Below are 25,831 nucleotides of genomic sequence, written 5' to 3'. Positions count from 1 at the left end.
ATGTTCCAAGAAAAACCACAATATGTTCTTGGCCGGGTGTTGGTCCATCTGGGGATTATTTATCTAAGGTCTTTCAGTTTTAGACAGGGTCTTACTCTTATCACTGGCTTGGCATGGGGCTTGTCATGTAGACCAGGCTGGCCAACTCACATGACTCTGCCTCCTGAGTGCAAGCATTTTAAGGATGTGTACCATAATGCCAAGCTAGTATGTAAGTGCGTGTGTACTTGTGTGTGTGAGTGCATGCATGTGTGTGTGAGTGCATGTGTGTGTGTGTTTGTGTGTTTATGTGTATGTGGTATATGTGTGGTGTGTGTGGTGTGTGTGTGGTATGTGGTGTGTGTGTGTGTGGTATGTGGTGTGTGTGAGTGCGTGCGTGCATATGTGTGTGTGAGTGTGTGTGTGTATGTGTGTGTTTATGTGTATGTGGTATATGTGTGGTGTGTGTGTGGTATGTGTGTTTATGTGTATGTGGTGGTGTGTGTGTGTGTTGAGACAGGTTTTAGTTTCTTCTTTAATTTTTTTTAATTAATTGGGAGGAGCAAGCCACTGTACACATGTGAAGATCAGCTAACTTGATGGAGCAGGGTCTGTCCACCATGTGGGTTCTAGGATTGAACTTGGGTCACCGGGCTTGGTGGAGATTGTACCAGGGCTTTACGCATGCTGAGCAAACATCCTATCACCTGAGCTGTGTCTTGAACTCACAGCAATAATCTTGCCTCAGTCTCCTAAGTGCTGTGTCCATGGGGGTGTGCCACCATGTGTGGCTCCATCTGTCTGCTTAGGCTAACACAGCAAACACCATGGACTGGGTGAAACGAAGGGAAGAAAGTATTGCTTCTGCAACTCCAAATCAAAGTGTTGACAAATCTGGCTTCTGCAGTCTCTCTTGGTCCTGGATGGCTGCCTCTCTCTGCCTTTTCTTTCTAGGATCCAGTATGAAGCCAGACTGATCTCAAACTTAAAGCAATCCTCTTGCCTTAGCTACCATATACTGGCATGAGCTACTACCCCAGAGTCCCTAAGTCTTCACGGGGGATCACAGATCCAGTGGATTAGAGCCCACACTACTGGCCTCATTTTAATTGAATTTAATGGCCTCAGTACATGTCTGAGGTGCACACACAGACATATTCTACAAGACTGGAGGATAGGATTAATGTGTGAATCTGTCGAGGGAACAGAATTCGGCCCAGATTCCTTCCCTCAATGGGTCTGACATAGCACCTGTGCTGATTCCTGGCGACTTTTTCCTGGTGACAATACAGACATGTAGACTATCATGTAATATACATGGTAGTCATGATCTGTGGATATTTTCCTCTCACCAGGGAATCTGGTAAGAATTGAGCTTTTAGGGGGCTTCGTCTAAGTCACAAGACCCTATTTAGCTGGCATGACTCTCTGTACTTATCTTAGTTAGGGTTTTGTGACTATGAGGAGACACCCTGACCATGGCTACTCTTGTTTTTGTTTGTTTGTTTTTTATTGTTTTTTGTTTTTTGGAGACAGGGTTTCTCTGTGTAGTTTTAGAGGCTGTCCTGGAACTCACTCTGTAGACCAGGCTGGTCTCAAACTCACAGAGCTCCAACCCTCTCTGCCTCCCACCCTCAGTAAACCACAGCAACTCTTATGAAGAAGAGCATGTAATGGGGGTGGCTTACAGTTCAGAGGTTTAGTCCATTACCAGCATGGCCAAGTATGGCGACACGCAGGCAGACCCGATACTGGAGAGGTCACTGGGAACGCGACATCTGAATCCACAGGCAGCAGGAAGAAAGAGTAAGCTACCAGGCCTGGCTGGAGCATCTGAGATCTCAAAACTCAACCCCAGTGATACACATCCTCCAAAAATGTCACACCTGTTCCAATAAGGCCATATCTCCCAAAAGTGCCACTCCCCGTGAGCATATGGGGCCATTTTCACTCAGACCACCACAATTCCTGTGTCTTCCAACACCGTCTCTAGTCTCCAAATCTCTCTTAGCCACATACATTTTGGTTTACCCTGATCAGCTTCCAGGCTTGCAGGTATCAACCTGCATGTGGTGTGAGGCATGCCATCTCTGTGTAAACAGGCCAGAGACAGAACCAGGGACTTGTGTATGCATGTATGTCTCTAATTCACAAGGGGCCTCCTGCCTCAGTTTCCTAGTCAGGGTTACAGGTATGAGCCGGCCACTATGCTCAACTTTAAAATTGTCTTTTAAAAAATTGTCTCCAGACTTTTTTAAGGTTTATTTATTTTATGTGTAAGAGGGTTTTGCCTTTATCTATGTCTCTGTAAACAGAACATAGTCCCGTCATTTAGGACAGTAGTTCTCAACCTGTAAGTCACAACCCCCCTGAGGGTCAGACAACTGTTTTTCGGTGATCAGATATCTTGCATATGAGGATTTACTACAGTTTAAAGTAGTAAAATTACAGTTATGAAGTAGCAACGAAAATGATTTTATGGTTGGGATCACCACAACATGAGGAACTGTATTAACGTATTAGAAAGGTTGGGAGCCACTGACTTAGGAGGTGGAGACAAGAGGAACAAAATTTCAGTTATCCCAGCTGTATGAGCTAGAGAACTAAGGCTGGGCGTGGTGGCTCACACCTCTAATCCCAGCACTCAGGAGGCAGAGGCACATGGATCTCAGTGAGTTTGAAGCCAGCCTGGTCTACAAAGTGAGCTGCTACACAGAAAAACCCTGTCTTGAAAACAAAACACACACACACACACACACACACACACACACACACACACACCAAACAGAAACTGCAACTTAAAAGAGAGAGAGAGAGAGAGAAGTGGTTTCAAGTTTTCCTCATCTGCCGGCACCTCTGAACTCTAAAGGGCAAGCACTAGCTGGCCACACTTAAGGGGTTTTACTGGTAGGTGTCTATTTTGGGTAATGACTATTTTTTTAAAGCTTGTTTTTTCCCTAATGGGCTTTCTGAACCCATACCTACGGACACTGTCTCTGAGCTATATATATCTCCAGACTCAATACACATTTTTGTTGTGGTAGTAGGATCGAACCCAGGTCATTGCACATGCTAGGCAGGTGCCCCACCCCTGAGGTGCATCCCCGGCACTCCCTCAATACAACTGTTTATTTATTGAGATTTTGGAATTTCCTTGGCTTGGCTGACACTCACTATGTGTCCTGGCCCTCGGGGTCGGGGACCCTGAGGGAGGGAGTGAGAATGAGGGGACAAGAGTCTCGAGAGATGGAGACAAGACAGTGTTCTGATCAAGTCTCGTTTATTGAATATAACCACAGGGTTTAAGTAGTGGAGAAATGAGGGAATGGGCCAAAGGGAGGGTGTGAGGGAGGCAGAACGTCCTTCCAAGCCGGATGCAGGTGTTCTGCTATAAGATAATGTGCTATATGACAAGCCTGCAGCTGGGACTTTTGAAGGGTCAGGCTGCATCATATGCTTAACAGGAGAACAGTCATAGGGGAACGGAAAATTACAGTATGTTAGAATCTAAGAGAGTAGTAGGAAAGATGGCTGTTAAGATGCTAACTTTGCTCTGGGGTTCTCCACAACTATGTAACCTAGACTGGCCTTGGACTTGCTATAGTCCTACTGCTCTCTCTCTCTCTCTCTCTCTCTCTCTCTCTCTCTCTCATTTATTTATTTATTTTACTTGAGGTGCCATCTCACTTGAGACAGTCTCACTTCTGGACCTGGGCTGGCCTTGAACTCACAGCCGTCCTCCTGCCCCAGTCTTCCAAATGCTGGGATTGACAGATGTTAGCCCCCACATCCGACCAGTTCTGTATCTCAGTTTTGTGTAATGTGCTCTGTTTTTTCCACAGTGTCTTGAAAATAGTTATTAGTGAAAACATTTTAAGTGAGAAAAGAGAGAGATAGAGAGAACGATAGAGAAAGGAAGGAAGAGAGAGGGAAACGGGGGGAGGGAATAAGGAAGAGAGAGGAAAAGGGAGTGAAAGGAATGTGGGGGAGAGGAAAGAAAGGAACAGCTAGAACTATGCTGGCCCCATGAGGTCTGGGCGAGGGTGGAGCATCCCTGGGCATGTCTGACTTTAGAATGGAGATTCACTGTTTATTAAGCAACTACTGGATACCACATTGTGCGTCTTGCTTTCTGGCCACTCTCCTGTACATCTGTCAAAAGAACGTATGAATTCTTTATTGTTTGTTATTTTGAGACAGGATTTCTTTGTGTAGCCCTGGCTTTCCTGGCACTCAATCTGTAGATCAAACTCACAGAGATTAAAAGCATGTGCCACTACTGCCCTGCTATGAATTTTTTTTTTTTTGGAAGACTTAGTGTGTACACCTGTGATATATATGTGGTGTGTGTGTGTGCGCGCGCGCGCGTGTGTCCACCTCTGGATGATGCTGTTTCTATGGTAACAATATCTGCTTTGCCTTTAGCTTTCACCTTTAACAGCATCCACATGGAAAGCCTGCCGTCCTGGGAGGTACCGAACGGGCACAACCTGACCCTGCTGTGCCTTGTGGATATCAGTACCACCTCGCAAGTCAGGCCTCAGCACCAGGTGCTGTTCTATAAGGATGACATACTGGTGCACAACGTCTCCTCCAGGGAGCACACAGAGAGTTTCTTCATTTCCCAGGCTCGGATCTTCCACTCAGGGAGGTACAAATGCACGGTGATCCTGAACAACAAGGAGAAAACCACTCCTGAATACCAGGTGTTGGTGAAAGGTGAGTCCTGGGGTTTATACCTGGCCAGGCATGAACAGTGTCCCAGAAGGAGCAGTCACACTGGTTTATCTGTCCATCCCTCATCATCCTTCCCACTCGCTACCTGGCTTTCTCCTAACCTGAAAACACAGGCTTTAAAAACACTCCCTTCCTTTTGGGTTCTGTTCCCACGTGTGGCCCCCTCCTTATCTCACAGACTACGCACTCCCTTCTTTCCTCAGGACTCTACTCAAAGGCTTGTTTTTTTTCTCCCCAGTCCTCTGAAGCACAATCTCCTGACAGCCCAGCTGGCCTCACTAAGATCTAGGAACAACCCTTCTGCCTCAGTCTCCTGCACACTGGGGTCACAGACATATGTGCCCCACACACACACTGGGATTACAAACAGGTGCTCCCCCTGCACACTGGGGTAAAGACATGTGCTCCCCTGCATACTGGGGTAACAGACATGTGCTTCTCTGCACACTGGGGTAACAGACATGTGCTCCTCTGCACACTGGGGTTTCCCACAGACATGCACCCCACACCCAGATACCGAGTTTCTTCTCTAGCAGTTGCTCAACTGAGTTGATTTCTCTTAGGGTGCCAGTGCTAAAAGTATTTGTGCCCCTCTGTCCTCATCAATGTCTATTTGCAGGAAAGCCACTGTGCTATGCCACTTTGAGCCTAGAGTAATGGCACACACCTTTAATCCCAGCACTCAGGAGGCAGAGGCTGGTGGATCTCTGAGTTCAAAGCCAGGCTGGTCTACAAAGCAAGTTCCAAGAAAGACAGGGCTATCACATAGAGAAAATCCTGTCTCAATAAACAAACAAACAAGATACTAGACTGTGTAGTCTCTCTGCCTGGGTTACCGTCTGGGCAAGTCCATTAGCCATTCCAAACTCCAGAACCAGGGGCTACAGAGGTGGTTTAGAGGGTCTGCTGTCAAGCCTAATGACCTGAGTTCAATCCCCTGAACCACATGGTGGAAAAACTGATTCCCAAAAGTCCCATAGGGTCCTCTGACCTCCACCCTAGCACTCTTGGGACCACACACAACATTAACAAATAATAAATAAAATGTAATAAAGACATTACACTCTGGAGTCCTCATTAGTGAAGCGATGGCAACAAGGCCATCAGGGATATGGTTGGTTAAAGGCATCCCGTAGGTGGGGTGCACAGTTTCCAGCCCACTGGTGGACCATGTACACGCTGAATGATGTATAACGCTCCAGTCAATGACAAAGAACACAGACAATAGTAGGCCCGTGAGATGTTTTGCCTAGTGATGTTATGCCACCTTAGTCTGTGTAAATTATCTCTATTCGTGGGATGACATCACTTAATGGCATTTGTCAGGCTGTATCTGAGTTAGTAGGAAACACATGACTGTTTCCCACACATCTATCCCACTCTTTGGGGCTATGAAATTTGAAGAGAGATTATATTTGGCTTAGTTTCTATATCCTGGGTGAATGCCTTATAGTAGATATTCAATAGATTATAAACAGTTATCTGTAAGGAGAAAGGTTTTTCCTCCTGCCGCTTGGTCTTGTCCCGCCGCCGCACCAGCCCCAATTAACACACAGAGACTCTGTATTAGATATAATGCTGTTGGCCGGGTACTAGTTTCTTACCGGCTAGCTCTGTCTTAATTATTAACCCATTTCTATGTATTTCCATGTGGTCTTATCTTACCGGGGAGAGGCGTCTGGCGGATCTGCTTTCTCCAGACTCTCTATGTTGACTCCTCCTCCCTACTTCCTCTCTCCTCCTTGTCTCCTAGTCCCTCCTATCTTGCTTTCCTATTGGCCAACAGTGCTTTATTCATTAACCAGTATGAGAAATATATTTACTGAATCGCATCTCCCATCAGTTATCTGGGAAGATGACTCAGTCTGTAAAATGCTTTCCACTCAAACAAAAGACCTGAGTGCAATCCTGAGTACCCATGTGAAAAGCCAGGCATGGCATGTACCTTATTTCTAGAGCTGTGTGGGTGCATAGACAGGAGGATCCCTGGGGGTGCAGACAGGGAGATCCCTGGGGGTCGGGGGAGATGGGCAGACAGGAGGATCCCTGAGGTGGACAGACAAGAGGATCCTGGGGTGTGTGAGGCAGGCAGACATCCTAGTTGAATCAATGAGATCCAAGTTCAATGAGAGATCCATGTCAAAAAGTAAGGTGAAGAGCAACTGAGGAAGATGTTCATCATTGCCTTTGGCCTACACACACACACACACACACACACACACACACACACACACACACGCACGCACGCACGCACGCACTTAAAACACTAGCTGTAGTAATATTATAAACTGACTTAAAAAAATTAGAGACAAGGTTTTACTATGTAGGCTGTCCTGGAACTCATAGACCAGACTGGCCTTAAACTCAAAGAAATCTGCCTGTCTCTACTTCCCAAGAGCTGGGATGGAAGGTATGTGTCATCACGCCCAGCTTTTTTCTTTTTGATCTGTACCAGTTTGTAATCTAATTGCACCACATTCGGACACCACTCTACTAATTATATTTTTAATGTACCCAGTACAGTGCCAGACACTCACATGCCCAGTGATTACCCGGGGCATGGGGCTGAGTGTTCAGAAATAAAAAGCCCCTGGCTGATCAGCCACCGTGACAGACAAGGGAGACCGGGCCATTGTGAGGACTGATCCTAACTGTACTTTCTCATCCTCCCAAAGGTGTTCCCAACCCCGTAGTGACACTGGACAAAAAGGAGGTGACAGAAGGTGGAGTTGTGACAGTCACTTGTTCTGTGAAGGAAGAACAGCCACCGATATATTTTACGATTGAAAAAGTAGAACTGGATACAAAAGTCGTGAAGCAAACTAGACAGAAGACTTCGACCCAGAATTTTGTGCAAATAGATTTCCTCATCGAGGAGCAGGACCATGTGCTAGTGTTTCGCTGTCTAGCTGGGATCATGTCCGGGATCGAAATGCAGACGTCTGAATCCATCCGGAGTGAATACGTTACCGTGCAGGGTCAGAATCCTGCTCTCCTCACACTCTTTTCTTTTGTTTGGTTTGCTTTTTCAAGACAGGGTTTCTTTGTGTGACTTTGGAGGCTGCCCTGGAACTCGCTCTGTAGACCAGGCTGGCCCCTAACTTACAGACATCCACCTGCCTCTGCCTCCCGAGTGCTGGGACTAAAGGCAACCGCTACCACCACCCGGCTTCTCCTTACACCCTGTGCCGACAGGGTTACATGTAGTGAAAAGGACCCCAGAATCAGAAAAGCTGAGCCTTCTTTTGGGGTGGCTGCTCTCAGAACTTAAAACCTGTACACAGACTGTAATCCCAGCCCTGGTAAGGCAAAGGCAGGAGGATCAGGAGTTCAAGACTAGCCCCTGGGCTGTGAGACTCTTTCTCCCCAAAGCCAAATAAATAAATAGAATTAATTAAAAAGAAATAAGCTAGAGAAAGAGGAATGGAAGCTGGGTGTGACAGTACAGAACTAGAATTTCCACGCACTCAGGAGAGTGAGGTGGGAGGATTAAAAGTTCAATGCTATAGAAAGTTCAGCTATAGAACAAGTTCAAGGCCAGTCTGGGCAACTTAGTGAGACCCTGTCTCCAAATAAAAATGAAAGAGAGAACAGAGATATGGCTAAGTGCTGGGACATTTGATTAGCATTTAGGAGAACCTGAATCCATCCACGGAGGGGCTAGTGAGAAGAGAGGAGCCAAAAGAGCCAAAAGGACTAGGGAGATAGCTTGGTCGGCAAGCGTAGGTTAAGCTGGGTATAGTGGTGCACACTTGTATCGCAGCCCCAGGGAGCCAGAGACAGACAGATTCCCGAGACTCCATGGTTACTCAGCCTACACCTAGTTATTGAGCCCCAAGCCAATTAGAGATCCTGACTCAAAAAAAAAAAAAAGGCAACCAGGGCTGGAGAGAGGCTCAGTGGTTATGCACACTGCTCTTCCAGAGGACCTGGGTTGGATCCCTAGCATTCACTCGACAGCTCACAACCAGTTCCAGGCATGTGATGCCCTCTTCTGGGGTTCATAGACAGCAAGTATGCATGTAGTTCACACACACACACACACACACACACAGCTCCTCCCACACAAATATCAGAGTAGGAAGTACCCAGGTTTGAACCTGAGTCCAATTGGCTTATTGTCTACTTTCTTGTAGAGTCCTTCTCTACTCCCAAGTTTCAAATCCAGCCTCCTGGAATGATCACAGAAGGAGAACAGCTCTACATTAAGTGCACAGTTCAAGTGACACACTTGGTCCGGGAATTTCCAGAAATTATAATCCAAAAGGACAAGGCTATTGTGGCTACTTCCAAACAGAACAATGAGGCTGTCTACTCAGTCATGGCCATGGTGGAGAATAGTGGCCATTATACCTGCAAAGTGGAATCTAGCCGAATCTCCAAGGTCAGCAGCATCATGGTCAACATAACAGGTAGGGCTGCTGAGGGAGAAGTTTGGCAAGTGGTGGGCTCAAATGGCAATTGTGGCTGGATGTAGTTCCTCATGTCTATAATGCCAGCATTTGGGAGGCTGAGGCAGGAGGATCATGAACTCAAGGCTAACCTGGGCTATCTAGTAGTACTGTGTATTGTAATCCAAGGTGGACAATGATGCCTTTTCTGCCCCTGATTGTCTTGGGTGTGTTTAGTCCGGGCGTTGGGGCTTGTGGGAGAGTCAACATACAGCAATTGGCTGTGGAGGCTGAGTGATCATGTGCTGGCATTGACCCAATACCAATACTTCTGGGCCAAACCCTTGAACCTGCCTCTACTGTGTGAGATACAATGGGATATGATGGTAATTATCTTATAGGACTGTCACAATGTTTAAATAAGACAGCTAGGTCTGCATTTAATGAGTGTTAGCTAATATCTCTATAGGTTTATATCTTTCTTCTCTGCCAAACTCATCTTCATGGGCTTTTTAAATTTTTTCTTTTATTTTGTGTATGGATGTTTTGCCTACATGTAGGTCTGCACTTCACTCGTAAGCTTGGTGCCCGTGAAGGCAGAAGAGGGAGCAGACCGCCCTAGGACTGGAGTTGTGAGTCACCATTTGGGTGCTGGGAATCAAACCTGGATCCTCCTCAAGAGTAGCCAGTGCTCTTAAATGTTGAGCTCACATTCCAGCCCAAACCCTTTTTCTAAAAGATTTTTTAGTGGACATAGTGGTGCACACCTTTAATTCCAGCACTCAGGAGGCAGAGGCAGGCAGATCTCTGTGAGTTCGAGACCAGCCTAGTCTACAAGAGGACACCCTCCAAAGCTACAGAGAAACCGGTCTTGAAAAAACAAAACAAAACAAAACAAAACAAAAAAAAACAACAAAAAACTATCTTGTACTTAATCTTGTTTGCTGTGTGTATTCAGCCAAGAATGTTAGCTGCTGAGGGCAGAGGCCTTCACTCTTATGTTCAGTGCTATATCCTTAACTCCCAGCCAGAGAGGAAGGAATCTAGCACTGTCATTAGGTGGAGGGCCAGGCTGAGCCTTGGGTTAGAGTGGTTTCAAGGACAAGGTCACCTCTTCTAGGTTCTCCATTCATTTATACAGGAGTTCACCCATTCATTCAGTAACTTCCTCTAGACCCCTAAGTGTTAAGCTCTGAGCATAAGTCACAGCCACTGTCCCCCAGGTCTTACAGGTAGGCAGGCTGTCAACTGGCCAATTGAGGGATTACCACATTATAGTGGATCCTCTTGTTGTAGGGTGTGGTGTCATGTGCTAGCAACTTAGTGAGCTATTTATTTAGTTATAAGACATTCCCATCACGTAGCCCTGGAATTCCCTATGTAGACCAGCCTGGCCTAGAACACACAAAGGTCTGCCTTCCTCTGCCCCTGAGTGCTGGCATCAAAGGCACACTGCATTACTCCTAGCATGCATAGATTATTGATAATAACAGATGTTTGGAGTGCTTTTGATAAGGTATACATCCTTTTCTAGAGAGGAAAAACTATCAGTTCATTATATATACTGGACACATTCTGTGTGCTGGGCTGGTTATTAAGAATGGAGAGCTAGGGTAGAGAAATGGCTCAGGGGGTTAAGAGCAAGAGCACTGGCTGCCCTTCCAGAGGACCCAGGTTCAGTTCCCAGAACCCACATGACAACTCACAACTGTCTGTAACTCCAGTTCCAGGGGATCTGACACCTTCACAAATAGTATATACAGGAAAAACACCAGTGCATGTCAAATAGATAAGTAAATAATCTTTAAAATAGAAAAGAAAGAAAGAAAGAAAGAAAGAAAGAAAGAAAGAAAGAAAGAAAGAAAGAAAGCTTTGCCTTTGAGAACTTCAGATACAAACAGGCCAGCTATGGCAGTTTCTTCCAGCCATAATGAACTTCCAAATGCTATCTAGTATACTTTTTCTCTAGTCAGCCACCTAGGAAAACTTCCTTCCAGAACTGGTCCCTTAATTCTCCCATGGTGAAGTTCAGTTTCCTCTCTGTGGCCTCGCTCTACTGCTAACACTATTCCTGAATTGAGCATTAGGGAGGAGTTCTTTGAAGTTGGACTGTGTTGTGGGCACTGTTATCTTCCCAATGTCCAGCCAAGGGTCTTCCTTACGGTCAACACTTGAGGAAGCCAGGCATGGTAGTGCACATCTGTATTCCCAACACCTGAGAGGCAGAGCTAGGAGGATCAGGTGTTCAAGGTCATCCTTGGCTACTTAATTAGTTCAAGGCCAACCTAGGCTACTTGAGACCCTGTCTCAATAAATGGATGAACAGATGGATGAGTGAATCCTGGTAGACTGAAATGCAAGAAGAACCTACAATAAGAGCTCACATTCAGAGTGAGCCCTGACTCTTGAAAACCATAACCATCAAGTATGTGAGGAGCAGGCTGGTGGAGGTTGATTCTGCTGAAAGTAGCTGGACCACAAGCATCTCCAGGCAGTGGATTGAGGAGGTAACCATATCTCTCCTCTTCCCACTTAATGTTCTTCAGAGCTGTTTCCCAAGCCGACGTTGGAATTCTCCTCCCGTCAACTGGACCAAGGGAAGATTTTGGATCTATTTTGCTCTGTCCCGGGCATACCTGTAGCCAACTTCACCATCCAGAAGGAAAATATGGTCTTGTCTCAGGATCAGAATTTCAGCAAGATTGCTGATAACAGGGACAGCGGGGTGTATAGCTGTACTGCAGGCATCGGCAGAGTGGTCAAGAGGAGCAACCCGGTACCCATAAAGGTGTGCGGTGAGTATGTTCCCAGCACCTCACATACACAGTGCTCGGAGTAGGAGCAAGGAGAGGATGGCTGTCCCCAGTGTGGTCTCAAAGGCTGACCAGATTCAGGCAAGTAGAGAATTCCAGGAAAGACCAGCAAAATGGCTTATTGGGTAAAGGTGCTTGCTGCCAAGCCTGATGACCTGAGTTCAGTCCCTGTGACCCACATGGTAGCAGCAGAGAAACAACTCCTACGAGTTACCCTCTGACCTCCATATCCACATTCATTATGTATGTGTATGTGAGCGCATGCATGTGCATGTGCAAGATACACACACACATAAATAAATGTATAAAAACATTTTAAAGGAAAATAGAGTCTAACAAAATGAGTGTGCATCCCCGACTGGAGAGTAGAAGAGAGATGGGCCAACCACATTAAAGGCTTTTGTGACGGCTGCCGCCATGGCCTTGGGATTGGGAGGGCTCTAACCCTGGAAGTGGGCACCCACTCTCAGGTCAGGGAAGAAACACATCCACACCCTGGATGTCCGGAGAATACAGTGTAGAGCCAAACTGCTCGGGCTTGTGTGTACGTATAAGACCTGCTTAGGAGGCCTAGTGGTACATAACTATAATGCTGACACTCAGGAAGTTGAGATTGAGATTGTTGTGAATTCAAGGCCAGCCTGAACTACATAGCAAGGACCTGTCTCAATCCTCCCTGACTCCCAACATAAAAGACCTTGTGTTTAAAAAGGAAATGAGCAGTGGTGGTACAGGCCTTGGATCCTAGCACTCGGGAGGCAGAGGCAGGCGGATCTCTGAGTTCAAGGCCATCCTGGTCTACAGAGTGAGTCCAGGACAGCCAGGGCTACACAGAGAAACCCTGTCTTTGGAAGTGGGGGGGGGGAGACTCTAGGTATGGTGGTACATTCCATTAATCCCAGCAGTAAGACAGGAAAATTGCTGTAAACCCAATATACAACCTTGGTTTATAGGGCAAGACTTTTGTGTAAAAAAAAAAAAAACAAACACACAAGGGGCCCGGAGAGATTATTCAGTGTTTATGGGCACTTGCTGTCCTTGTAGAGCACCCACATCATGCATAAGCCACCACACCTGGCCAGTGGACCTACAGGCAGGCAGGTGCCACCAAACCTGCTTCTTCCACCCCGTTCCCTTATTACTCCCTCTTCTCCCTTCCTCCTCATTCTCCACACTCCTCCTTCTTCCCCTTCTCCTTTGAGACAGGACAGGGTTTACTATGTAGCCCAGGCTAGCCTCGAACTTGCGCTCTCCCTGCCTGCCCTCCCAGGTGTGGAATTGCAGGTCTATTCCATCATACCTAGCTATTATATCATTATTTTGCTAACAGAAATTAGGTTATTTTAAAATTGTGTTCGATATTTTGACACAAGGTCTCACTGTGTAGCCCTGGCTGGCCTCACAAAGCTCTTCTTGCCGCCACTTACCCTAGTGCTGGGAATCGAACTTGAGACCTTACACATGCTCGGCAAATGCTCTACCACTGGGCTACATCCCCATCGACAAGAGTTCATTTTCTCCCTTGTTTCTGAATGCACACCCATAGACAGGCATTGCCTGGTAACCTTACAGGTCCCCCTTAAAGGTAAATCAGGCAGACAGGTAGGAATTTGAAATCATGATCTCCATGGAGAAAGCCAAGCCCAGAATCTGCGAAAGGAAAGTCCTGGTCTGGGTTGCTGTTTTATTTGGATTGTTTTTCTCGTTTGTCCTAGAAATGCTGTCTAAGCCTAGGATATTTCATGATGCCAAGGCTGAGGTCATAAAAGGACATGCCATAACCATCAGCTGCCAGTCAATAAATGGAACTACACCTGTCACTTACCACCTTATAAAAGCCACAAATGTCTTCCTGGAGCTCAAGATGAAGTCCAATGACCCGGCAGCATTCACAGATAAGCCCCTCAAAGATGTGGAGTACCAGTGCATGGCGAGTAATTGCCATTCCCACCCTGATTTGCACAGCGAGATCCTGAGGGTCAAGGTGATAGGTAAGCCTGCGTGCTGTGGGAAGCAAGAAGAAAGCGGAGCTTTAATGGGCTGGAAGGTTTGGAGTCAATTAGGGGTTGTGGGGATAATAGGGATGGTACCTGTGCATCCCACACAGCCAATCAAAGCAGAAATAAGCTCTTGGCATGGCCATTGTAATTCCTTTTGACCTTTCAAGTGACCCTTGATAGAATGTATTTGAGGTTTTTTGCACCTTTTCAGGTGACTAGAAAGCCACTTCCCCCCCCCCCCCAAGAGCTGCAGGCCAGAACTCTTTTCTACCCTTGACCTTGGTGGGACATCTGGGCCACACAAGAAAACTTTTGGCAGACAGAGTTGCAGACACTGGCTCATGGGAACCGCTTGGGAGTCTCACCGTAGTCTTGGGAACAGATAGCTTTCCCTCAGCGTCTGACTTGTGCCTTTGAGTGGCCTTAGCCATGACACTGCTTACCTTGCTCTGAGTCCTGTTGACAGACACTTAACCAGCCTTCCTCCTCTTGTCATTTGTCAACTTTTGCTTAACAACTCTGTGTCATCAACATGCAATGTATAAAAGCATACCATCTACACGTGCTGGTGTGGGCAAGACTTGCCCACAGGATAGGGGCAATGGGTGAGGTGGACAGGCCTATAATCCCAGTACTTCCGGGCAGAGAGAGGCAGGAGGATCAGTAGTTCCAGCTTATCCTTAGCTTCATAGTGAGATCAAGGCCAGCTTGGGATGCATAAGACCCAATTCTCAGTGGACAAGGAGCATGATAAGAGAGGGTTTGGGGACCCTGGCTGCTCTGTATCTGGCTGGTGTTGAGGAGCCAGTACGCCCAACCTCCAGATGTTAGGAAGTCAGTGTGGCCTAGCGGTGGTGGTGCATGCTTTTAGTCCCAGCCCTCGGGCGGCAGAGGCAGGTGGATCTCTGTGAGTTTGAGACCAGCCTGGTCCACAAGAGGTAGTTCCAGGACAGGCTCCAAAGCCACAGAGAAACCCTGTCCCAAAAAAAAAAAAAAAAAAAAAACCAGCAAAAAAGAAGTCAGTGTGAACACCCGTGAGGAAGCCATGGGTTTAGATCGGGTCTGTATTAGTGGCTAGCATTTACAGAGACCTCTCATGTGTCTAGGCCTGGGTAAAGGAAGCACTGTAGCAAAGTATCCCTAGTAAATCAATAGTTCGTGAGACTCATCATAGTTTACCCTTGCATTTGCAATGAAGTCCTAGGACTTAGAGCAAATACATGGCGGGTGGTAGGCTTGGGGTCTGAGCCCAGGCAGTCTGGCTCTTGACACCAATTCACCACTAATCCCTTCTGCTTTCCAGTGGATTTGGTAATGTGCTCAGGTTGTCCCTGTGTGGGACCACAGCCATCCCACTTCCAGGCCTGTGCTTAGCTTCCTTCAGATCTCACCACCCTTGGGGCTTGCTGAGAGGTGACTCATGTCATCTGTTGTCCAGTCCACCGCCACTGGTAGGGAAGGTGGTCTGAACGGTTAAGAATGCCACTAAGGGAAGGGTCACGGTGGGGGGCACAGCGAATTTGGCTGTCTAAGTCTACAGGTGGGAAGGGAGCCTCCAGCTTCCGGGAAGCTGTCTGGACAGGAAGCTTCTGTTTAAATTTAAGTGCTCAGAAATAAAAACTGAGTGTGGAGGTGAAATCCTGTCCCGGCCTGATGGCCCGAGTTCAATCCCTGGGACCCCGCATGGTGGAAGGAAAGAGTCTCACAAAGTGTTTTCCCACTTCCACACGCGCTGTGGCGTGGGCACATCTGTGCACAGAATAAAGTGATCAAAATGTTACTTTTTAAAAAGAGTGGAGTTGGAAGACTGAGGGCCAACTTTCCAGAAAGTCCAAATTTCACTATCAAAACAAACAATAAAGGAAAAGGTAAGGGAGGAGAATCAGCTTCGGAGACAGGGGAAGCCATGTGAACAGGAGGAGCTGGGAGACAGTCTGGCTGTAGGAGGCTAAAACCCGGAAACGGCACGAAGAACGAGTGGCCTCCTCCATTGGACTTACTCTGCTGGGCCCAGAACTAGTTCCAGGACAGCCAGGGCTACACACAGAAACTCTGTCTCCAAAAACAAACAAGCAAACAACAAAAACCAAAAAGACAAAAACAATGGCAATTACGAACAACAGTATCAAAGCCAGGTGGATGGAAGGCAAACTTCATGGGTAGCAAGGAAATGGGAAATGAGGCTGTGAAAGCTAAGAAGAAACAGGAAAGAAACCAGGGTAAGTGTCAAACATCTTCTTGTAAGCAGAAAGGCAGAGAGAATTCATTTGAACATATGCACAGGACACACATAGCACACGTGCGTGCGCACGCGCACACACACTCACGTCTCTAAGAGAAAACACAACTTAATCTTGTAGTGCTGCTTCGTGGACAGTCGTGCTCAAGGTGGGAGGATGGGGCATGTCCCTGGTGTGTAGGCAGTGTTCATCAGCTCCCCAGTAACCACACGGAGACTTGCCATTAATTATAAATGCTCGGCCAATAGCTGAAGCTTGTTACTAACTAGCTCTTACAACTTAAATTCGCCCACATTCCTTCTCTACTCTACCACAAGGTGATGCCATTTGTCAGCATGGCATGCTCATCTTGCTTCTCTCCACGTCTCACCTCATCTCACTGGCAACTCCACCCTCCTCCCCCCCTTCTTCCCTGAGCTCTCTTTTTGTCCACAAGTCCCGCCTAACCTTTTCCAGCCTAGCCATTGGCCAGTCAGCTCTTTATTAAACCAACGAGGGTAACAAATATTCACAATATGCAAAAAGACTGTCCCACAGCACTAGTATTTTGCATTTTGTCAGTAGATGAGGACAGGAGGTGTCTGTTACTGTCTTCTGGGATAATCAGGGGAGGGACGTGTGGGGAGCAGAGGATTCAATTCCTAGGCTAGGAAAAAAGTTGACAAGGAGAAATGGCTTTTCTGTTCAGTTCCCTTCCTCTCCCTCCTGGGTTCTCTGTGACAGGGCTTCCTATGTCTCTATGTTGCATTCTGGCCTGGATCCTAGGTGCTGGGATCAGGGTGTGCACTCCACACTTGCCTCTGCCCTGCTCTGCTCAGGACTAATCCTTTGCCTGTTTTCCAGCCCCGGTGGACGAAGTCACGATTTCTATTCTGTCGAGTAACGAGGTACAGTCTGGGGATGAAATAGTACTTCGGTGCTCTGTGAAAGAGGGGACTGGCCCAATCACGTTCAAGTTTTACAAAGAAAAGGATGACAGACCCTTCCACGAAACCATCCTAAATGATACTCAAGCGTTTTGGATTGAGAAACAAGCCAGCAAGAAGCAGGAGGGACAGTACTATTGCACGGCCTCCAACAGAGCCAGTTTTACGACCAGCCCCCAAAGCAGCATTCTAACAGTCAGAGGTGAGTCCAGGCCCCACCATCGAGGCGTAGTATGGGGGCCTCCAAGGGGAGGAAAGCTCATATGCTCCATATAGGAGGAAGACGATGGAGACTAGCTCATTTGAGTGAAGGCTAAGAGACCAAAGCATAGCCAGGCATGATGGCACACGCCTTTAATCCCAGCATTCTGGAAGCAGAGCACGTGAATATTAGTGAGTTCGAGGCCAGCCTGAGCTATTACACAGAGAAACCTTGTCTCGGGAGGTAGGGGGGATGGAGAACAATGTCTGACCAGTTACAGTCGGCAGAAACCTACTCATATGAACTGAAATGGAAAAGGAGATGAATTAGCTATAAGGAACTGAAAAATATCTTATCCAGTTCCAACTCCAAGGACATGACAAAGAGGCGTGAGATGTCCATCCATGAACCAGCTGTGTCCAAACACAGACATGTTTATAGGAGCCTAGAGTTATGCAGACACAGAGGAGAGCAGAAGGGACACTCCAAACGGAGCAACATCTCAGCAAAATTGACTTGGTACCTCCTTGAAGACTATAGCCAACCTTGGCTCCTAGCAGAGACCACCATCTAGCTCTGCACCGGCTGAAGGAAGGCAGAAGCCCTCCCAGACAGATGCCAAAGCAAGATGCTAGTTACAAGGCTTGCAAAAAACGGGTCTGAGTGGCTGCTTAAATCTGCTGTCATTTCTTGCTGGCAGGAGAAAAAAACGTGTGTTTCCTTTTTCTTCCCCCACTTCCAGTCTTTCTCGCTCCATGGAAGAAAGGGCTCATTGCAGTGGTTGTCATTGGAGTGGTCATCGCCACCTTGATAGTTGCTGCCAAATGCTACTTCCTGAGGAAAGCCAGAGGTGAGCACCTGTCCACAGGTGGTTCTTGCCAGGAAACTGGCCGCAGCTGTGACACACATGCTCACACCGTGCACCTCCCAGATAATCATCCAGTTGTGCACTGATCTTCTACCGCGTACATCAGTGGGAGCTAGGAGCACCAGCTGGCACTTGGGAATCGGGTCTAGCCCAGGCATAAGGAAAGTGACACACAATGCTGGTGTATTCTGGGGGATGGGGTTGGAGTGGGGTGGGGGTGGGACAGAATGATGGGCAGATGGGCTCTCAGGAGCCTCTGGTACTGCTGTCTGGGCTAGGAGAGCATATGGGAAGGGGAGGGGTCTTTGGTCTTTTCTGCCGTAGGAAAATTGCAGCTCCTTTGGGAACAGACAGACAGACCTCAAGGGAACTTCTTCCAAAGGTTAGCCCTGACTTTGGTTTCAGGCCAGCTTGGACCTGAGAGCACAGGAATTGGCTTAGGCTTTGCCTTTTGCAATCATCTTGAATCAGAGAGACGGTGCTTTCTTCTCTGGGAATCTGAGTCCTGGACCTGGTCTTGGTCACATGCTGTGAACTAAAAGTGCTTCTGGCTAAAATGTTATATCTGAAAAAAACTACATGAAGTCTCTTGCTGTAAGCCAAGAGAAGGGGAGGAGGGTGTAGCTCAGTGATGGTAGCATGTGCTCAGTGTGTTTGCAGCCCTGGCATGGATCCTCAGCTGCACGAACATAAGCAAGAAAAGTATTGAGGGGCGGGTGACCCTTTTCCCCTCCTCTCCACTCATTGTGAATGTGCATGATTTCATCTGGCACATTCTCTTTTTCTCACCCCCAACCCATCCATGCCCTTACCTTAGGCTAGCCTCAGCAGAGATGAGGATGCCCTTGAACTTCAGATCCTCTGCCTCTGCTGGGATCACCGGCTAGCATGCGGTTCCTATGGTGCTAGGGACTGAGCCCACAGCTCTGTCCATGCCGGGCAAACACGCTACCCACTGAGCAACACCCCCAGTTCCTCTTTCCCCTTAATGTTTATGGGTAGTCAGTCTTTAGGAGAGTCAGCATACTTACACTGACCTGAGTTCTTTCTTTCTTTCTTTTTTTTTTTTAAAGCCAAACAGAAACCAGTGGAGATGTCCAGGTCAGTGTTCTTGTAAGAGGGGTGGTGTCTCTGCAGGCACAGTCTGGTCATTAGGAAATTGTTGGAGATTCTTGGCAAACTCAAAGAATAAGGGCCTTGGGTATAGTTAGTGTGTGTGTGTGTGTGTGTGTGTGTGTGTGTGTGTGCGTGTGCATGCACACGTGAGCGTTTCTGTTTATCTGTCATAGTAGAGGCTTGCCTACTTTATACTCTTAGAATAATAGAGCTGGCTGGCCTTTTTTGTTTGTTTGTTTGTTTGTTTGTTTTTTATTTTATTTTTTATTTTTAAGACAGAATTTCTCTATTCTCTGTGTAGCCTTGGCTGTCTTAGAACTCACTCTGTAGACTAGACTGTCCTGGAACTCACAGAGATCCACTTGCCTCTGCCTCCAGAGTGCTGGAATTAAAGGTGTGTGCCAACTCCCTCCACCACCACCCCAAATTGGCCTTTATAAAAAGAAATGTCTTTACCATGCTGGAGAGATGGCTTAGCCTCTGCAGGTAGCACACACCATGCACATGCATATGTGAGCACACACCACACACACACACATACACACACACACACCTAAAAATAATAAAAATACCTTTATACCCTTTACCTTTCATTTTCATTTTCAAACATGACCTCACATAGTCTAGACTGGCCTTACATTCCTGATCCTCTTGCCTCTGCCTCCCAAGGGCTAGGACTACAGGCATGTGATACCATGACAAGCTTGTGTCTTACTGTGTAGCCCTGGCTGGCCTCAAATTCCCAGCCATCCTCCTGCCTCAGCCTTCCCAGTGCTGTGATTGCCAACGCGTAATGGGCATATTTCTTCTTGCTTTCTCTTGATCTTCCTTTGATGGTGTTGTGGGTTTGGGGGGTCCAGTGAAAAATGTTAATATCTATTATTCTCTTTTCCTTTTGATTTCCGTGTGAAGGCCAGCAGCCCCACTTCTGAACTCCAACAGTGAGAAGGTTTCTGAGCCCAATGTGGAAGCCAACAGTCATTACGGTAAAGTCAAGGCTTCTTGTAATTAAAAGACTTTTACCAACCCTGGGTGGGTGGGGTTGAGGCAGAAGGGAAACCCCGGTTTCAAGCAGTGGTACCCAGCTCATCTGCCACTGGAAGATAAGCTAGCAAACACAGACTGAAAAGGACAGTTCTGTTTTCACCCTCTATGCTTCATTTCTTTGGAATGAAGAAATACCTCCAAAGGCTGAAATTGCCCTGGACTAATCAGACTGCGCTTGGGAGGCAAAAACCAGCTGTCGAATTAAATTGTCTGTAACACACGTTTCAGATGGGATTCCCACCACGTCACTAAACTTTGCCACATAGGGAAACCAATGGAAACATTCTCCTCTCAGCAGAGGCATTTTTAAGAAGTGCTGAGATGTCCCACCTCACCCCACCCCAGAGGCGGGGTTTCTCTGTGTAACATCCCTGGAGCTCATGTTGTCCTTGAACTCACAGAGAGCCACCTGCTTCTGCCTCCTTAGTGCTGGGACTAAAGGCCTGCGCCATCACTGCTGGGTTTGAGAGTAATTCTAAAGCAGACATCAATGGAGTGAGGCTGCCCCAGTGGGTCTCAATACCCTTGGGTCTGTGAGGACGTCACTGAGAGGCAGATCACACCTAACATTCCAGCACTCAGGAGGCAGATGCACAGGGCTCACCACAAACTGGAAGCCATCTTGTTCTATACAGTGAGTTCCAAACCACTTTGGGCTACATATCAAGACCTTGTCTCAAAAAACAAGCAATAAAAACAAAATAAAATCCAAACCTAAAACTAATTAGCTTAAACACAGCTTGGAGAACTGTGCTCTTGAAGAATAGTATTTCTAGTAGGTATAAGAATTTTTTAAATAATTTGTTTTGTTTTTATATGCATTGGTGGTTTTGCCTTCACATATGTCTGTGTGAGTGTCCGATCGTCTGGAACTGGAGTCACAGGCAGTTGTGAGCTGCCACTTGGGTGCTGGGAATCAAACCCCAGTCCTCTAGAAGAACAGTCAGTGCTCTTAACTGCTGAGCCGTTTCTCCAGCCACATGTAATTTTCCAAAGCGAAGAACATGCTGAAATGTTTGCTTGCTTGCTTGCTTGCTTTTATAGTGCCTCATACAATCCAGGCAAGGGCATTACTACTGTGCGAGTCCCACACTTTGATTTGTCTGTGTCCACTGAGGCGATAACCTAGAGATTCTATTGTTTCTTTAAGTCAACCCAATCCCCCAACTGGAGAGCATATGCTAACCACCAGCTTTTGTGTTTGTTGTTAGTGTTTGTTGTTAGTAACTGGTCCCTTCTAGAAAGAAGCTTAATTTTTAATTAATTCGCTTACCGCAAACCATTCTGACTTCCAAATAACTCTCAAACAAAAGTGCCCCATGTCAGCTGGGCAGTGGTGGCGCACACCTTTAATCCCAGAACTCAGGAGGCAGAGACAAGTGGAACTCCATGAGTTTGAAGCCAGCCTGGTCTACAGAGTGAGTTTCAAGACAGCTAGGGCTACACAGAGAAACCCTGTCTTGGAAAATGTGAACAGTAATAGAGGAAGACGTTCAAGGTGCTTGCTCACACACACGTGTGTGTGCACACACATACACACAATCACACATGCTCGTGGTTACAGGAAACTAATTTCCACTGTCACTCACTGTGATTGTTATTTTCAACCAGGTTATGATGATGTTGGAAATGACACAATGAAACCAATAAATCAAAATAAAGGTCATTATTTAGATGTTTTATTAGAAACTTTTACATTTAAAAAAATGATTCACAAGCAACCGTAGTGGTGAACTCCTTTAATGCCAGCACTCAGGAGACAGAGGCAGGTGGATCTCTGTGGGGGTCAAAGTCAGCCAGGGATACACAGTGAGCAGTAGGACCCTGTCTTTAAAAATAAATGAGTAATCACAGGAAAAGACAACTTAAACTCTGAGGTGGCTGGATAATTTCCCATCCCTCTTAGAGGTCCTGTGTGTGGTAACGTATAGACTCCAAGGAGGCTAGCCGGTGCTCTGAACCATAATGCCTCCTAAGCCCAGTAGAAATGAGCTGTCACACCTAAAACACAACAAACAAACTTCCTGGCACTCAGAGTGGCCCAGGAGGATGTCTTCCTCCAGTGGCTGAGGTGGAGATCTTTATGATTTTTTAAAATTAATTTTTATTTAAATTAAAAACAATCTTACATACCAATCCCAGTTCCCTCTCCCTCCTGTACCCCCATCCCACATCCCCCTCCACTCCTCAGGGAGGGTGAGGCCTCCCATGGGGGAATCATCAAAGTCTGTTACATCATTTGGGACAGGACCAAGACCCTCCCCCATGTACTTACACTGAGAGAGAATCCCTCCATAGGGAAAGGGCTCCCAAAGCCCATCATGCACTAGGGATAAATACTGGTTCCACTGCCAGAGGCCCCATAGACTGCCCAGGCCTCCCAGCTGACACCCACATTCAGGCAGCGTGGTTCAGTCCCATGCTGGTTTCTCAGCTGTAAGATTTATTTATTTATTTATTTATTTTAAAGATAACTAACAATAGACAGTTTTTGTTTGCTTCTGCCTCAAGCTTTAAGGGGTTGGCTTAAATCATTTCCTAAAGGTATTCCCTATCCCATGCTCCTCTCCTGAGAACTGAATCCCCTGACCTGCTTCCACAGAGTCTCTTAGACTGCACAATCCATTATAGCTGTTAGAAAGAACCCCTCATTCTGTGGGTCCTTAAAACACACAACTCCAGGCATGGCTTATACCTGTAATCCCTGTACTCAGGAGGCTGAGGCAGGAAGACCAGGAGGTATTCAAGGCTAACCCTGGCTACCTAGCAAGTTCCAGGCTGCCCAGGATACACATGACCCTGTCTCAAGAAACAACAGCAGGAGCTGGAAAGATAGCTCGCTGTTATGGGCACTAACTGCTCTATCAGAGAACCCAGCTTCAGCTCCCATACAGTAACTCTGGTCCCAGAGGATCTGACACCCTCTTCTGGTCTCCTTGGGTACCAGACACAAACAACAGTGGCAGCAATAGCCTGGGCTGAAAACAAGGTCATTTCCCAGGTATCTCCACAGAGCCTGGAGATTTCATTACCTGGGATGCATCAGCTCCTTAGAACACTCAGATGCTGGTAAGCCTGGTCCCACAGCACTCATATCCTTTCCCATGTCCTTGAGACTGGTGGGAATTAACCGTGTGGGGATGTCCTGGGCTGTTTGCCATACCTGTTAACCTGCTGAAAGTCTTACACACTGTAGAAACCTTGGCAGAGACTCTATCCACACTCAGGTGACGGGAGTCAGAGAGGTAGTGGTGTCTGCTGCCTGCACAGGTGTAAGGAGTACGGTTTTCCCCCTGCCGCTGCTGGTCTTGTCCCGCCGCCGCGCCAGCCCCAATTAATGCACAGAGACTGTATTTGATACAATGCTATTGGCCAAGTACTTGTTTCTTATCAGCTAGCTCTGTCTTAAGTATTAACCCATTTCTGCTGATCTATGTATTTCTCTTACCGGGGAGCCGGCCGGCATACTGCCTTCTCCAGACTCTCCATCTTGACTCTCTTTACGACTTCCTCTTTCCTCCTTGTCTCCTAGTCCCTCCTATCTTCCTTTCCTATTGGCCAACAGTGCTTTATTCATTAACCAGCATGAGAAACATTTACAGAATGACATCTCCCATCAGACCAGTATAGGGCTAACTGGAATGAAGGCCTCTAGTGTGCTTTGGTACCTCTGGAGGAGATGCAGTCTAAACTCAAGGTGCTGTGATTTCCTTTGAACAGTCCCCCAGAACATGGATGTGGAATACACAGAAGTGGAAGTATCCCCCCATGAGCCTCACCAAGGTAAGTGCCCTCATCAAGTGAGCCACGCCCACATTAGGTTCTGGGGTTGGATGTAGATGCCACCTGGGAGTGCTGTGCACAGTCAGAGCTGTCAGAAGGGAGGTGTCTGCAAGACCTACTAGATGCGCCTGTTTTAGTTAGGGTTTCTATTGCTGTGAAGAGACATTGTGACCACAATAACACTTATAAAGGAAACCATTTAATTGGGTTACAGAAGTTTAGTCCATCATCGTCATGGTGGGAAGCAAGGCAGCACGCAGGCAGACATGTTGCCAGAGAAGGAGCTGAGAGTCCTACATCTTGATTGGCAGGCAACAGGAAGTGAACTAAGACACTGGGTGTAAGCTTGAGCATAGGAGACTTCAAAGCTCACCCCCACATGGCACACTTCCTCCAACAAGGCCATACCTCCTAATAGTGCCACTCCCTATGAGCTTATTTCAAACTACCACAGCACATAAGTCTGGACTGGCCCTTAGCACTCACTGGGTGCTAGGCAGGCACTAAGAGCTAAGCACTTTGTTTCTCTGGAAGAGTCTTTGTGGGGAGCTCCCTCCCTCGCTGCAGGTATTCAGGCCTTCTTCCAGAAGCTAGCCCCTGCCTAGTGCACTGTGTTCCTATAACAGTTGCCTGTGTGGACCAAATGTTGAGTCTAGGGCTGGAGGGATGGCTCAGTGGTAAAGAGCACACATTATTCTCCTAGAGGACCTAAATTTGGTTCCCAACACTCAAATCCAGTGTCTCACAACCACCAGTAACTCCAGAAGATCTAGGATTCTCTTCTAGTCTTTGTAGGCATTGTACTCACATTTGCTCATAGCAAACCCCAACTCCAACCCCCCCACATAATAATAAAATAAAATAGGGGCAGTGTATATGTTGCTTACTTTGTTGCTGTGACCAAATGCCTAACAAGACCAATTTAAGGAAGAAAGAGTTTATTTGCCTTACCGTTGGAGGAGATGCAATTCTTCATGGAAGGGACTAGGGCAGGTTTTCACACTGGATCCTGGGAGTGCAAAGAATGAGCCCTGAGTTTCAGGTAGGTTTGCCATTTTTATGCAGCCTGGAACCCCAGCCCATGACATAGTGCTACCTCAATTAACCCAACTTAGAAACTTCCTCACAGACATGCCTAGAGGTAAAGCTTCCATGGTGAGTCTACATCCATTCACATTAACTTGAAGATTACCTACCTTCTTAGAGGGACTCTTGGGCAAAGTCAAGTGCCTCTTTCAGCGCGGCATTGGATCTGTGCCTTGGCTTTTTTGTTGGGTGTGTAGTTCACTCAAGGGCAAACTGCCTGTACATCCCATCTCTGATTCAGTGCTGGGAGACTGATGCACAGTAGGTGGGTCACAGAAAATACAGGAGCATGACCTCGGCATCTCTCAAGCTTCCTCCACCTTAGCCCACCCTTGGACTTCTGCATGCTTCAAAGGAACTGACCATCCCAAGCCTTCCGGTCCTTGGGGGAAGCTCCCTGGGACTGTTGCCATCTATCTCCCTTTGCATTGAGGCTAAGGCTGTGTGCTGTGTTCTCAGCCAAGCAGACATGGGCACTTTTCCAGGCCGGGCCTGTCGATCATTCACTGGGGCCACATGGCGATGGCATTCTGAAGCTACCTCTTGCTCAATGACTTAGGAGGAGTTCTGGAGTTTTCCTCCTCCTCCTCTTGCTGAACATGATTTCAAGTACCATGTCAGTAGGCAGGCGTGTGTGAGAAAT

At 47.1% G+C, this 25,831-nt stretch overlaps 1 protein-coding gene across 5 annotated transcripts in view; it reads left to right on the top strand.

Moving 5' to 3' along the window:
- Positions 1 to 25,831, top strand: part of Pecam1 (platelet and endothelial cell adhesion molecule 1) — a 54,021-nt gene that overhangs the window by 10,470 nt on the left and 17,720 nt on the right. For 4 of the 5 annotated variants that reach the window (XM_051179266.1, XM_051179262.1, XM_051179256.1 and 1 more), the window contains exons 3-12: positions 4,405 to 4,698; positions 7,392 to 7,694; positions 8,853 to 9,128; positions 11,654 to 11,902; positions 13,636 to 13,911; positions 17,004 to 17,288; positions 18,031 to 18,138; positions 19,230 to 19,257; positions 20,185 to 20,258; positions 24,040 to 24,102. In XM_051179266.1, the coding sequence (XP_051035223.1) occupies positions 4,405 to 4,698; positions 7,392 to 7,694; positions 8,853 to 9,128; positions 11,654 to 11,902; positions 13,636 to 13,911; positions 17,004 to 17,288; positions 18,031 to 18,138; positions 19,230 to 19,257; positions 20,185 to 20,258; positions 24,040 to 24,102 (1,956 nt within the window). The remainder of the gene's footprint in view (positions 1 to 4,404; positions 4,699 to 7,391; positions 7,695 to 8,852; positions 9,129 to 11,653; positions 11,903 to 13,635; positions 13,912 to 17,003; positions 17,289 to 18,030; positions 18,139 to 19,229; positions 19,258 to 20,184; positions 20,259 to 24,039; positions 24,103 to 25,831) is intronic. The other variant, XM_051179276.1, reaches the window with a different exon arrangement.

This window comes from Phodopus roborovskii, unplaced genomic scaffold (genome assembly GCF_943737965.1).
Source record: "Phodopus roborovskii unplaced genomic scaffold, PHOROB, whole genome shotgun sequence".
NCBI classification, from domain to species: domain Eukaryota; kingdom Metazoa; phylum Chordata; class Mammalia; order Rodentia; family Cricetidae; genus Phodopus; species Phodopus roborovskii.
This window is presented reverse-complemented; position numbering and strand designations above follow the sequence as displayed.